At 48.6% G+C, this 14,516-nt stretch overlaps 1 protein-coding gene across 2 annotated transcripts; it reads left to right on the top strand.

Annotated features, from left to right (window-relative positions):
* Nucleotides 1-923: 923 nt before the first annotated feature.
* Fbxw12 (F-box and WD repeat domain containing 12) lies at nt 924-14,239 on the top strand. Of its 2 annotated transcripts, none has more exons than XM_075969737.1 (10): nt 924-1,275; nt 4,355-4,392; nt 6,084-6,244; nt 6,650-6,768; nt 8,608-8,817; nt 10,208-10,366; nt 12,017-12,227; nt 12,622-12,797; nt 12,879-13,006; nt 13,803-14,239. In XM_075969737.1, the coding sequence occupies exons 1-10, from the start codon at nt 1,123-1,125 to the stop codon at nt 13,909-13,911; spliced, it is 1,464 nt and encodes a 487-aa protein (XP_075825852.1). In that variant the 5' UTR covers nt 924-1,122; the 3' UTR covers nt 13,912-14,239. The 2 variants fall into 2 exon arrangements, 1 of the variants encoding a protein (XP_075825852.1); XR_012910366.1 differs by having other exon boundaries at nt 1,119-1,275; nt 12,678-12,797.
* The last annotated feature ends 277 nt before the right edge of the window (nt 14,240-14,516 follow it).

Raw genomic sequence — 14,516 nt, 5'->3', positions numbered from 1 at the left:
GAGTTGACTCACCTGTGGCCCGGTGATAAGCTCTTGTGCTGGCTGCAGGGGACACAGAGGTGCAGTCCCCAGCCAGGGGCAGCTGGGATCAAGAGGCTGGTGGGCAAAGTAGAAGATCAAAGACCCAGATATTAATCCACAAACCTATGAACACCTGATTTTTGACAAAGGAGCTAAAATTATACAATGGAAGAAAGAAAGCATCTTTAACAAATGGTGCTGGCATAACTGGATGTCAACCTATAGAAGAATGAAAATAGATCCATATCTATCACCATGCACAAAACTCAAGTCCAAATGGATTAAAGACCTCAATATTAATCTGGGATGGTTGAGATGGAGGAAGGGTGGATATGGACGCAGGGAAGAAGATATCTTAATTAAAGGAGCCATTTTACGGTTGGCAAAAGACTTGGCTCTAGAGAAGTTTCCAGGTATCCAAAGGGATATCCCCAGCTAGGTCCTTGGACAGTAGAGAAGAGGGTACCTGAACTGGCCTTGTCCCATAGCCACCCTGATGAATATCTTGAATATCTCCATAGAACCTTCGTCTGGCGGTGGATGAAGATAGAGACAGAGACCCACATCAGAGCACTGGACTGAGCTCCCAAGGTCCAGTTGAAGAGCAGAAGGAGGGAGAAGATAAGTAAGGAAGTCAGGACCGTGAGGGGTTGGCCCACCCACTGAGACAGTGTGGCTGATTTAATGGGAGCTCACCAAGGCCAACTGGACTGGAACTGATGGAGCATGTGATCAAACCGGACTCTCTGAATGTGGCTGACAATGGGGACTGGCTGAGAAGCCAATGATAATGGCACTGGGATTTGATTCTACTGCATGTAATGGCTTTTTGGAATCCTACTCTGTTTGGATGCACATCTTTCTAGACCTGGATGGAGTGGGGAGGGCCTTGGACCTCCCACAGGGCAGGGTACCCTGCCCTCTCTAAGGACTGGAGGGGAGGGGGGAGCGGGAGGGAAAGGGGAGGAGGTGGAAATTTTGAATGATATTATTTAGAAAGCAAAAAAAAAAAAAAAAAAATCAGTGGTCAAGTGTTGCCTGGACCACAGCAGGATCGGGGAAAGGCAAGCTGGGAGAGGAAGTAATCGACACAAGTTCCGCATGTGGGCGGGTTTATCTAACAGTGGCGGAAGAGGGCCAGGGCTCTGGGTCTCCGCGAGCAGGATGGCGCTGCAACTTGGCCCGCATGAGCTGCTGCACGTCTTCTCCTTCCTGGAGGCCCGCGACCTGCTGTGCGCGGCGCAGGTGAACAAGGTGAGGTCCGGTGGAGTCACCCCACCTCCGCGCTCCGCAGGCCCGGGGCCGCCCGGAGCATCCCCCCACCCCCTCCAGGGATTGGCTTTGCCGTGGCTCCCTTGTCCTGAGCTTACCCTTTGCCTTCTTGACCGCGCCCCTGCCCTGCTTGTCATCTGTCTCGCCCTCCATGCTCGGCTGTGTGCTTCCTCTATTAAATCACTATTAATGTAAGGTACTTGTTTTTCCCTGCCAGATTCATTACTGAACTGTGACAGAAAACATACTAAAATCTCCCTTCAATGTCTATCCCAAGTACCCAATGCATACCTTGAAATTTTAGCCTCTTCAATTAAGCAAGTCAGTGGTCGTAAGGTTAGATGCATCCTTGCTTGAACAGAGCACTTAGATTTTCAATTTCAGACCTGTTCAGTTTTAAAACCTTTACCCACAGAAAGTTGCCAATTCTGTTCATCCCAATCTGGTCAACTTCGCCAAAATCTTCAAAGTGCATGTGTGTGACTCTCCAGACATCCTCAAAGGACCCAGAGTTGACATCTGGCAGTGAAGCTGAAGGCCCCAGACCTCAGTGTGCAGATAGACATTGCCTAGTTTTGTTTTCTCCTTTGAAGTTCTGGGGGGATGCACCTAGGGCATTTGAAGTTCTGGGGGGATGCACCTAGGCCATGCGCTTCACCAGCTGAGGGAGGGGCCTGTCTGTCACTGTTAGCTTTTAAAGCTGCTGTAGTTTGACAGTATCTCTGTCCACTTCTCTTTGCTATACTGTGATACTTCTGAGGGCCTGCATCTTTTTCCTCTGGATCTGTTGCCAAGACTTTGTGAGCCTGAGAACTTACCTCACATTGCCACAGTTTATAAGTCTTGTCTTCTACACTTCGTCCCTGCCACACCCTAGAGAGAAAATAGAGATTGTCTGCCTACAGCATCTGTTTAACATCTTGGTTTATCAATTGTGACAGCTGAAGTTATGTTTTAAGTTAAAATTACTGTGCTTGGGAGATCTATAAAACAAAACGCCTCTAGCCTGTGAGCCCCACTTGCCCAAGGACAGGTAACTTCCTGGAATGCTGGGGTCTGTTGTTCCTGATAACAAGCCACCATCTTCACGTCAGTAGACAAGGTTGGTTGTCCCAACTGCACAGATGTGCTTGACCACAGGTACATAAGCAGGAAGTGCGTCAGGATGTATTCATGCTCCTATTTAGACAAAGACAGAGAAGTACTTCGCCTTGTGGGTTTTTGCCTTTTTAAACCCCCATCTAATGTAATCTGGTGCCATTCACTGGAAATTCCAGACATGGGCCTGGCCAGTGTCCATCATTCTGGCCAGTATTTGATAAAGCTTGCTTCGGATTTGGCTCAAAAAACTGTGGTGGTGATCTTATTCTCACCCACGGGGATTAATGTAATACATAATGAAGGAATATATGATCTCTTCCTCTGAAAATGGGTTAGTTAATTTACCACATTACACATGAGGCCGCTTTCACCTTTTTTTTTTAAGGTATTTTTTTTAAAGTCTCGTCGTCGTCTCCCATTTTTATCCCATGCCTCATCTACCCTTCAGTCTCAGGTGCCACTGAAAACAACAGGCACAGGTGTACCCTAAGGCCACAGCTGGCTAAGGACCTGGCAGTGTCTGTGAAACACCGGGGTAAATTTGGTTTCCCATATGGAACTGATGTGGCCCAAAGCTACATTTAAAACTAAAACACAAGCAAAAGTGCCCATTTGCCAGCACAAGGTCTCTGGTGGGGAAGGAAGACAGGGGGTCCTCACCTCTCCCAGACAGGTCTCAGCCAGAGAGCACCTCACAGTTCCAAGTCTCTGAGGATAACTTTAAGTAGATATGGGAAATGACTGAGTTCCACTCCCATGTATGCTCGTCAGGAAACTGAGTGTCACACAGTGACTTCTCTGAGGTGATGATGGAGTCTTGTGCAGGGCTGAGGTGAGTCCCCCGCTGTTTTTGCATAGTAGGCCGAGTTTGAAAGAAAAGTTCCTTCTGCCCTTTAGTATGGCCAACTTTTCCTGGTTCTGATCCACCCATACATTAAAGGAGGTCAGAAATCACTATGAGTCTAACAGAAGGATTAAAGATGGTTAGTATTTGTTCTGTAGAGCACAGCACACATCACAGTCTCTGTTTGAGAACGGAGAACCCACCCAGCTGGCTTTGAATGGGAAGATGCGTAGATCTTTGCTTGGTTTGATTTTGCAAAATTACAACATCATTACTGAATAAAAAGATGCTTTTCTTTCTTTTCTTTTCTTTTTTTTTCTTTTTTTGAGTTGGAATCTCACAGTTCAGGCTGGCCTTGAACTAGCTATGCAGCAGAGGGTGACCTTAAACTTATCATCCTGCCTCCACCTCCCAAGTGCTAAGATTACAGTCCTGAACAGCACACACAGGCACCCTAAGCATCTTGCAGATAGCTCTGCAGAAAGAAGTGAGTACAGGGCTTGCATAGCACCCGCCCTGGAAGACTGTTCCCATCAGACCATCTTGGCAACTCTTAAGGCATCCCCATTGCTGCAGCTCCACATAAGAAATCTGAAATCCCTACCCATCCTCACAGCAAGCAGAGAGATCTTGCTTACACACAACTTGACCTTGCTCCTCCCCCAGTCAAAATGCTCAGGTAGCTGCTTCTCAGTATTTTTGCCTGGAGACTGTTGGGAGTTGGTTAAAGCCACCCAGACAGCAATTTTTCCCAGTTCTTCTGCAACCAAACCTCATGCTCTAACTGAGGCAACTTAGGAAACTATCCTTTCATGCTTATGCATCATTTGCATATCCAGTGTGTTTCCTTACATTGATTTAGAACAACAGCCAGTCTTTGATTAGTCATTGTCTCTCTGAGCCCCCGGGCTCTGACTCATCAATCCCACTGAGTCTCTTCATTTTCATCATTTGGTGGTTTTTAATTGTCTGTTGCTTTCAATGCACCAGGTTGAGCTGTGTTGAATGTGGAAACTGGGTTGGTTTTGGTTTTTGTCCCCTCCATTGGGTTTGGCAAGCCAGGTGCTGAATAGTTATTGACTGAGCAGATGCTGTCTCTTCCTGTCCTTATCCTAGGTCTGGAACGAGGTTTCAGTGACCCAGGAACTGTGGAGGTAAGTGAAGGAAGAGCCAAGGGTCCTGCAAGGGAGAGATGCTCACTGGACGTGGTTTCCCAGTGCTGTGTTCACTTCTGCCTGTGTTGAGGACAGAGAAAGGATTATATCCCTGGTCCTTAGCCATGAGGAATTCTCTATGGTTAGTAGTGTAAGACTGTGTATTGGCAGGACTGCCAAACTCAACCAGCTGAATTCATTTCCCGCAGTTTCTGTCAGTAGAATCAAAGCACTTAAAACAAACAAACGAATGAATAAATGGATCCATTTCATAGCCAGGATGGCCTTGTGCTTACTTTGTAGCCTAGGATAGCCTTGAGCTGCTAATCTTCCTGCATTACCCTCCTGAGTGCTGGGATTAGAACCTAAGATTGCATAAATCAGGATTATTTAAAATGTTACATTTGCTTCTTTGGAACCTGTTATCTTTTATACTAAGATAAAACTAACGGGGAGAGGGGAATGGCACAACGCAGGCCTGGACCTTTTCTGCTGGCTGAACATGGGGCCCACAGCCTTGGAAGTCAGGTCGGAGTTAGAGTTTCCACCCTTAATGGAGAACAGCTGCTCAGATGTGAAGCTTCCTCAGGACGGGGAGGGAGGCTTTGCTTTTATGTAGGATAACTAACACCTGGAATTCTTGGTCATCTCAAGGCTATCTTGGCGTCTTCCGTCTTCAGCATCTTAGAACACTTCTTTTTGTTGCTTTTTCTTAGCTTTTATAACTCATATTGACTAGCAAGACACGCTCAGTCAGTTCTGAGGTGGACTTTCGTTGGAATCCATTCTTCTGTCTACTCTTTGAAGACCTGACTTTTAAGCAGGTGTAGTTCATTTGGGGAAAGGCAGGACTTGCCAAGAATGTGACTCAGAGAAATTGTCTGAATGGATGAACTGACTGGTGCGGCTGCCGATGTATCAAAATCCAAGTTAGAATCTTTAAGGAAAGCACTAAAAAGTAACCAAAACTATGGTGCAAGAAATGACAGAGAAATTGAAACAGTACATTTGACCAAACTTAACACAAAATACGATAGTAATGAAATAGAGGGTGGAACGCGTACAACAAGGAAGCATTAAAACAGCAAAGATATGATATACAGCCCAATGAAAAGGCAGAGCGACAGAATTGACGAAGAAAAATAGTCTGACGTCATGCTGTATGCATGAGATACACGTAGCTTTCTTTTTTTCTGTTACACGATTTGGGGATCAAATGCAGTGAGTACCAGTGTGCATGCTTGGCAAGCACTCTATGGCTGAGTGTGCCCCCATCTCCGAGACACACTTGGAATCAAAAGACAGATATGTTGACAGTAAGACCTTGGAAGGAGATATTCATGCAAACAGTAATGAGGAAGCTGAATGCCTAATGATGTCAGCCAGAGTCGACTGAGATCAGGCGTAAGGATTTATGTTATCTGATGTAGAATGGTGGTGAGCGCTTTCCCCGGCGGGCCACCGTGAAGGGCGGGTTGTCATATAAAAAGTACAGTGCGGTTGGCCTGCCGCCACTCATTTCCTGTTAACTCTGCCCCTGTTTGACAGAGGAGAGTTGAGGACTCCTTAGGGACAGTGAGTTATCCAGGGTTTCAAGCCCGGACAGAGGTAAGACCAGAATTCAAAGCTACGTCTCCTGGTGTCAGAAACCAGACTGCTGTGCCCTGCCTAAGCTTGCATCTGTGTTTCAGGCAGCTGTGTCTGAGACGCTGGGCCTCCTGCAAAGCCTTCCCAGTGATCGTGGGCACCCAGACGTGGAGGCAGTACTACTTATGCCGGTCTGAGCTGGAGTTCCGTGTGGCATCTGGGCGGCCACGGGACTTCACCAGCAAAGCTATTTCTGGGCACACAGGTACGAGCTGGCGGATCGTAGCTATGTCCACTCCCACTTCCCACCCTGTTTCCGGCCAAATCTCAGGGATCTTGGCGTCTCAGCTACTGGCTTGGCTGGTGCTACTTGATAACATGTGGGTCCCGCTGGGTGCTACGTCGTCTGTGCTCTGTTATGGGAGGAAGGAATGAGCTGTTATCTCCTTTTCAGAGCAGACCAAAACACTCAAATAAAATAAGCCAAACCTCTAGTTATAACTGGGTTCTGCTCCCTGGAATTCTCACCCATCAGCTTGCATGGGTCTGAGCTACTACTCCCTGTCTCTTTCATGCACCCTCAGCAAGCACTCATTGTGTTCCTGGTACTGGAGAAGAGGACCAGTTGTGTATCAGGTCTGAGTCTGTCTATGCGTGTGCTCTCTTCCAGGAAAGATAGATCAGCTGGCCTACATCTCACCCCATGAGTACCGCTTTGATGAAAGGGCAAGGTCCGTGGTTTGCACTGTGTCTTCAGACTGTACCGTGCGTGCCTGGGATCTGCGTGAGGTGAACTGCTCCCTGGGGAGGGAAGGATCCCTACTGGGTTTGATTATCTTAATGCAGAGTAGGAGCCCAGTTTTGCAGATGAGAAATCTGAGCTCTGCCATCAGCTGTCACCAGTAGGGACATACTGATAATAAGCATGGGGGGGATGGCTTTGAAACTTGAGAGTAACCTATCTCATGTGACAGACACATGCTTGGCTTCCTCTTGGAACCAGACTTTGCCAGTGGTGGCCGGGGCTGTTGTGCCCTGTGCCTGGGATGACAGCTGTTTTGTCGTTCCTCACATTTCCTGCAAGCCACTCAGTCAGGGGCCTCAGTGCTGGAGCTCATGCTGCACCCCAGACGGTTCTGCAAGCTTTTTGTCATCCTATGTGTGTGCACACCAAACTGGACAGCTTGCCTAGAATTCTAAACTTTTCTAGTGCTTATGTAGATGTAAAAAGTGAAGACTTTTAGAGTTTTGTTTTGGTTTGGTTTTTTGAGACAGGATCTCACTCTGTAGCCCAGGCTAGCCTAGAACTTTCAGGCTGCTCCTTCTGCTCATGCATGTGCACACACAGACACAGACACACATACGCACACACTAATGACCAAGTAAGTAAATTTTAAAAGAAGTTGAGGGTTGGGCTCTCCTTAGTTTGGGTTTTTCAAAAGAAAACAGAGTACGTTTGCTGCATGAGCCAGCAGTGCTTTCTTTAAACAACTAGATGGTGAACACTTTGCTCCTCTTAGGCCAGAACCTCTGTCATAACTACTTAACTCTGCAGCTGTGACACAAAAGGAGCCACGGACAATGTGTGAACAGTGTAGTAGCACACTCCAGTAATATGTGGTTTCCTTAGATATTCTGTTTTTAAACCAGATACGAAAAATGTGCAGTGGCCTGTATGCCTGCAGGCAGGTCATGGTGTACGAAACCTTAAATTAGCATTCCATTGTTTGCAGTGTGGGACACCTCAGACAGCCAACAGCCCTTCCTGTCATTTGGCCTGGCTTCCCAACCTTCCTAATGTTCACGAGCAGCTATAGTTTCTTCCTTAAAGATTCAGTTTCTAACGCTGGTGCCGTGTTGCATTGAAACTTGCACAGTATTTACATGTGCTCTTTGAAGGAGATCAAGGGTGTGGCCTACATCCAGCTTCTTTGTGTGTTTTTGTGCCTTAAAAACTCCTGAAACAAAAATGGCAGGCTGGAACTGTGGCTCAGTGGGACAGCATTTGCCTGGTCATGTATGTGGCTCGGGGTTCAATTCCTAGTCTTAGAGTAGAGGTTAAAGCCACTTTACTTTAAATAAACAACAGAAACCTAGTTATTTAAATTACAAACAATTTCTATCCCTTTCTCGAATCCTTCAAGTTAACAGTGTTAACGATTTGGCCTTTCTCCTGCCTTTTTCTTTGGCTTTTGATACAAGGCTGGATTTTGCCCTATAGCTCGCAGGCCTTAGATACCATGCCTTTTTTTTTTCCACTTGTTTTTATAATGTGCATCCTTCCACATCCAGATATAGGACTTTTCTGAAGGTTTGCTCTGTGTCTGTGAGGTCATGAAGGTCAGAAGAGGGTGTCAGATCCTTGAGAGCAGCCCAGGACCCCAGTTCATCAGATGGTATCAGCTCAGTTAATCTAGAAAACCCCTCACGCACCACAGAGATTTGTTTCCTAGGTGATCCTAGAGCCATTTCCAGGTCCATCACAGCCTTTTCACCCGTGCTCCGTGTGTGCTGTGGAGCCTGGTGTAGTCGGCTCGGGTAAGCCTGTGCTGACTGATGAAGTAATACGTATCTGTGAAATCGATGGGGCCCTGTATCAGTCAGTTATGCTAACTTTGTTGTCCCCAGGGCATAGAGATCTGGTCCAGCCCTGTGCAGCCTGCTCCTCTGGTGAGTTTGGTGGCCTATCCTTCGCTGCAGCTGGTTGTCACACTGGACAGACAGGGTTTGATCACCGGGTGGAAAGCAGAGACCGGATCTGAGTGGGCCTCGTTCCGCCTACCAACCTTCTGTTCTTCCATGGAGGCTTGTGGTCACCCAGAGGGCCCCTTCCTGATGGTGAGTGACCCTGCTCTCAGGAGCCCCTCAGGGCTCTTGGTTAAAGCCACGATGGTGGGAGGAGTCTGGATCCCGCTTCATAGCAGACCCTGCCTTTCTGGCTCCTCCTTGCCCACCACAGGGAATGCAGGCTCCTCTGTCCTTCAGACTTCTGCACAGCCTCAGCCTCTCCTGCGGTGGTGGGAACCTGCTGTGTGGAGTTCTTATGGTTTTGTGGCCACATGGCCTTGCTTTCTTATATATGCAGCTTTTCTTAACACCTTCATTCTTAGTTGGCTTGTGACTGTCAGGGGTGGGGCTGACTTCACCACATACTTTAGTGCCTACACTGAGCTTCCCGACACTTCTAGCTTGACAGTGTCTGTCCTTACTGAAGCCTCTACAGCTGGCCTCAGGGGCTCTCACCTTGGGGTTGTCGCAGGTTAAATTCAGGCTCCTTGACTTGGGTTTGCACTCTGCTCTCAGGACCCCAGGGCAGCACCAAAGACCCCAGAGCAGCACCATTTTAAATGGGTTCTTTCAAACCACAGCCCCTGGGCAATGCCCTCTGCATCATATAGTGACGTGGTGAGAGTCTTCTCCAGTATTGATTATCCACTGGCGAAATCACACTGTCACCCAGACCTGGAGCTGGGTGTGAGGGTTGTGGACTTGTCCTGAGAATAAGATAGGTAGCCCTGTCACCAGATGAGGCCTGGCTTACTTTCAACGAGGTTTCGGCTTACACGCACACAGGTATGTAGGCACTCCGGCACACACACACACAGCCATGGTTGGAGCTGGTTCTTTTTGGTGTCAGCTGTTCGTCTTCCTCCACACTCTCAGCTGGTGCCACCACCTTTTTGAAGTTGATGTCTTCCTATTCTGACTCTCGTCCTTCCGGCCAGTCTGGACAGGCCCCTTACCCAGAAGTCTTAAAATGTTTATTTTTCTGCATGTTAGGTGGGGATATGCTTGGAACTAGTTTCCAGAGCTTTCTGGTTATTTTCATTTTATGAAAAATTTTAAATAGGCTTACCCTTTAACCTAGTAATTCTAATTTTAGGCATCCCCCTGAATGTAATCCTGCATGTGTGTATAGGGTCTAGCTGGGAGCACCAGGTGCAGCAGTAATTGTGGTGACATTTGCACTCCTGGCAGCTCTTCCCAAATTAGTAAACATTTTCTTTTGACTTTTAAAAGTGCCATCAGAGTGAGAGGAATCATTTTCAATGTAAAACACACAGGCAAGCTGCTGCTGTCACTGACAGGAAGGGCAGTTGAGGGTCACATGCCAAGCTCCTGCAGGAGACTCACATTGCTGTGGGCTGTGCCCACCCTTCAGTGGGGGGAGGCACAGCTCCTGTAGAAGATGGTGGTACTCCCCACTGTTACTTGCTTTCTATTCCAGGTAGCCTGTGCTGAAGGGAACCTCTACACTCTGACAGTTCCTCAGCTGCAAGTGCTCTCCAAAGTGGCAACATTTTCTCACACCTCCGTGAGCCTCACGTGCTCACCTGACCAACAGTGGGTATTTGTGCTGGCACAAGGACCAGACATAGGCCCGAAGGTCAGTGCCTGGTGACCCCTATTCCTGGTCAACCCAATGCAGTTGGAATCGTATTTTAAGATGTGTTACATTTGCTTATGCTGTGGAACATTTGTTTTATGATGCAAAGATGTGTTGTTGCATTCTTTTATGTTGCATCTGTTTAACTCTGTGAAGCTGTGTTTCTTTGCCTGTCTAAAATACTTGATTGGTTTAATAAAGAGCCAAATGGCCAATAGCAAGGCAGGAGGAAGGATAGGCGGAGCTAGCAGGCAGAGAGAATGAGTAGGAGGAGAAATCTGGGAAGAGAGGAGATCCAGGAGCAAGAAAGGAGGGGTCAGACACCCAGCCACACAGTCACACAGCCACCAGCTACACAATCACACAGCCACACAGCCACCAGCTACACAATCACACAGCCACACAGCCACACAGCCACCAGCTACACAATCACACAGCCACATAGTCACACAGCCACACAGCCACCAGCTACACAATCACACAGCCACACAATCACACAGCCACCAGCTACACAATCACACAGCCACACAGTCACACAGCCACACAGCCACCAGCTACACAATCACACAGCCACACAATCACACAGCCACACAGCCACACAGTCACACAGCCACATAGTCACACAGCCACACAGCCACCAGCTACACAGCCACACAGCCACATAGTCACACAGCCACACAGCCACACAGCCACACAGCTACACAGCCACCCAGCCACACAGCCACACAGCTAGACATGGAATAAGAAGGGAAGAAAAAATATACAGAAATAGAGAAAGGTCAAAGCCCAAGAAGCAAAAGGTAAATGGGATAATTTAAGTTAAGAAAAGCTGGCAAGAAACAAGGTAAGCTAAGGCCAGGCATTCATAAGTAAGAATAAGCCTCCATGTGATTTATTTTGGGAGCTTGGTGGCGGGCCCCCCAAAAAGTAAAAGAGGAAACAACAACAACAGGAGGTTACTAGAGAGCCTGGACCCTGAGACTGTAAGACTAGGTTCTCAGGCCATCGCTATAGGGCCAGGCCCTGTAGCCAGATGGGAGTGTGCCTCTCTCTTACTGGAAAGGCCAGCTCTCGCTGGGGAGGGCAAAGTCAGTTCCTTACAATCTGGGCTTGAGCATCTCCACCAGCATGCTCCTCTAAAGAGCTGTCTGGTGTGCTGAGGATGGTGTGAAGACAACGGTGAGCAGGGAGGCCCAGTCCAGACGACAGCATATGATGTGTATGTGTGTGGGGGGTGTTCTCTGCCTTCAGCACTGTGGTCAGGAGGAGTGCCCTACAAGTCACAAGGCCTGACCATGACCTGGTTCATAGGCACAGAGACGTCCAGTCATTTGCCAGAGGCGCAGCCCTCATTGAATGCCAGGACCTAAACTGAAATTTCTGTTAGGCCACAGAAATAAGAGCTAGTGGTAGCCGGGGAAGCAGGTCGTTAGAGAATAGCATTTGAGTGCAGAGGACGTGGGATGCATAGAAAGGGGACCTAAAAATGACTTGGACTGCCCTGTCAGGCCCCGTATATAGGGTGTGGGTATGCGAGCAGCCAGCTGCTGAAGACAGTCCTGCCAGAAGCTGGAGCTAGCTTGGGGCTGGAGGGCTTTGGGATCTCTCGGGCCCCTCACCCTCTGTGACCATAAAGGGTTGTTTCCCCAGGTGTTCTACACTCAGTCCTTGCTCCACCCATCAGAAGACGGGCTTCCTGTCTCCACCACCCTCCCTGTCAGGCTGAGTTGCAGGGCCTGCTGGGCTCCGGATGAGGAAGCCAGGCTGATAGTGATGCACAGAGATGACAGTGGCATGCATTTGGTCATCACTACCTTCAGTTTAAAGGCCAGCAAGTCCAGGGACAGAGTGAGCATCCTAGGTAAGGCCCCTGTGCTGGCCACAGCCTGCAGTTTGGTGCTTCAGGACAGGCTTCTCGCAGTCCCTCGAGGGCATCTTCTCTCCCCTTTCAGGGAGGTGGAAGCAGAGTATCCTAGAAGCTTTACTGTGGGATTTCATGTCCTGAGTGGTGGGGTGCTTACCACATGTTGCTCCCTGTGTGGTCCAGGGCTTTAGGTGTAAATTCCATGCCCATGGCCCCCTCCTGTGAGGGTGGCAGCACCCCAGCATTTTGCTGCTGCTGGACTGGGATTGGCACCAGAGCAGGAGCAGAGCTTTCCTAACTGCAGAGCCGCGTTCTTCTCACTGCACGGCACCATCGGGCGAGGCGCATACCCATGCCTGAAGAGCCACCTGTGTGTTTTTATTCTCCCCAGCACAACAGCTGGCCAGCTTCCTCCTGCCAGACACTATGTCTCCGCACCTCATGCAGGCCCACGGCTCCCAAGTGATCCTGCTGGCCTCCCGGTCAGAGCTGATGCTGTTCACCATAGACGGCGTGCATCTGATAGCCTTCCAGGACCACCAGAGGCCCATCACATCCATATGGGTGGTAAGTGTACCATCTCCTACCCGAGGCATGCTTTCCAGTCTTGGGCATCCACAGTCATGCCTCATTTGACTTCATCCCAAGGATCCGCACCGAGTCATCACCTCGTCCTTGGACCTGTCTTTGCGTGTCTATGTGTGGAATAAGAAGAACACATTTCCCGTCCTCAAGAGCTGTTATCATTTGCTTGGGGGATCTCTCAGATGGGCCAGGTAATTGGCTGTCCTCCTGCCCTGTGTCTGTAAAGTGTAAAGCAATTGGTTTTCTTTCTTTTGGAATGAGTCTTGTCATGTTGCCCAGGCTAGCCTTGAACTTCCAGAATCCAGTGACCCTCCCACCTCATTCTGCTAAATAGCTGAGACCAGATGTGCACATCACATCTGCTCAAAGGAAGGATCCTAAAGGAAAGGTTGAAGAGAGTGTGAGTAAGTCCATCCTCAGATGAGCCACTGTGAACACCCTGCTTCTGTTTCTGCTGGCAGGCAAAAAGCCACAAGGCAGATTTCCAGCTCTTACTGTGCGCTGTATGTTGTCTCCTGTGCTGTATAAAACCAGCCTGTGTTGGCATCGCCCACACTTTGCAAATTTAGATTCTCTGTGCATGGTCCACAAAGAACATGTGGCCAGACCATGATTTAGACCTTGAAAAGGCCTTGTGAGAAACAGTCGATCCTGGGAGCTCTTATGGGCACACGCCTTTGACCACCTATGGGTTTCTGGTAGAGATGCGCTTAGTATAACAATGACATGTCTGGGCCATTTCCCCTGATGTTTCTCACCACACGAGAATCACTGTGATGCCCAGCACTGCCAGGCGGGACCTGACACGGCCTTCCCACTGAAGAATGGGATAGCATTTTCCTTCTGAGCCTAGAGGAAACGGGGTACCAGTAAGCCACATAGGGTTGCAAAAATGAGGTCGGACTCCATCCCCATATGAAATCTTTTCTGCTTAAACATTTGCCTTTATCCCAAGGTTAACTCATGGCATGTCCTTCTTCGTTGTAGTGGGTTTACCCATGTGAAAAGTGACAGCATGAGCATTGCTGGGGTTGAAGCCAGAAGCAACGGAACAAGTATCCTGAGGTCGTACTGCTACAAGGTCCAGCTTAGCTAGATCCCACCAGTTGAAGATGCTCTTGCTTTGTGTGCAAACTCCTTACCAAAGATGCTGTCAGCTTTGGGGAATGGACTGGTAAGGTGACTATTGTATGATCGCAACGAGCCCATGAAGTATTTTCTCCTGTCTTGTGTTTCATTGTCTTGCTCAGAGGAACAAAGGAGAGTAAGCAGCCATCTTCAGCAGGGCTTGCAGGTGCCTGAGGGTTCTGGTCCCAGACAGCGTGGACTGTGGCAGTGCTAAAGAACCTGCTTGCTTACCGGGTCAGGACTGCAGCAGGGTTGTTCTTGTTCACCAAAATATAATTAAAAGAGTTTTACCTGCCTGTCTTGTGTTATGTACTGTAGACACACATTCATGCATAGACTCTGCTGTCACTGAGATGCTGTAAGACCGTCTCAGCAAGTCAAGGGTACCAAAAAAAAAAAAGAAAAAACAGAATGAAGATGACGGCTTTGGAGTTGGCCCTGGCTGGGTTGCGACAGCCACCCCCCAGGTGGTAGAAGTCAAAAGAGCATCGCACTGTCAAAGAGAAGACTGGAGAGCTAGGATGGAGAAAGGTAGGATGGCGAGGAAACAGGCAGGCCTGCTCATTCCTGACT

Source organism: Microtus pennsylvanicus, chromosome 4 (genome assembly GCF_037038515.1).
Source record: "Microtus pennsylvanicus isolate mMicPen1 chromosome 4, mMicPen1.hap1, whole genome shotgun sequence".
In the NCBI taxonomy this organism is placed as follows: domain Eukaryota; kingdom Metazoa; phylum Chordata; class Mammalia; order Rodentia; family Cricetidae; genus Microtus; species Microtus pennsylvanicus.
This window is presented reverse-complemented; position numbering and strand designations above follow the sequence as displayed.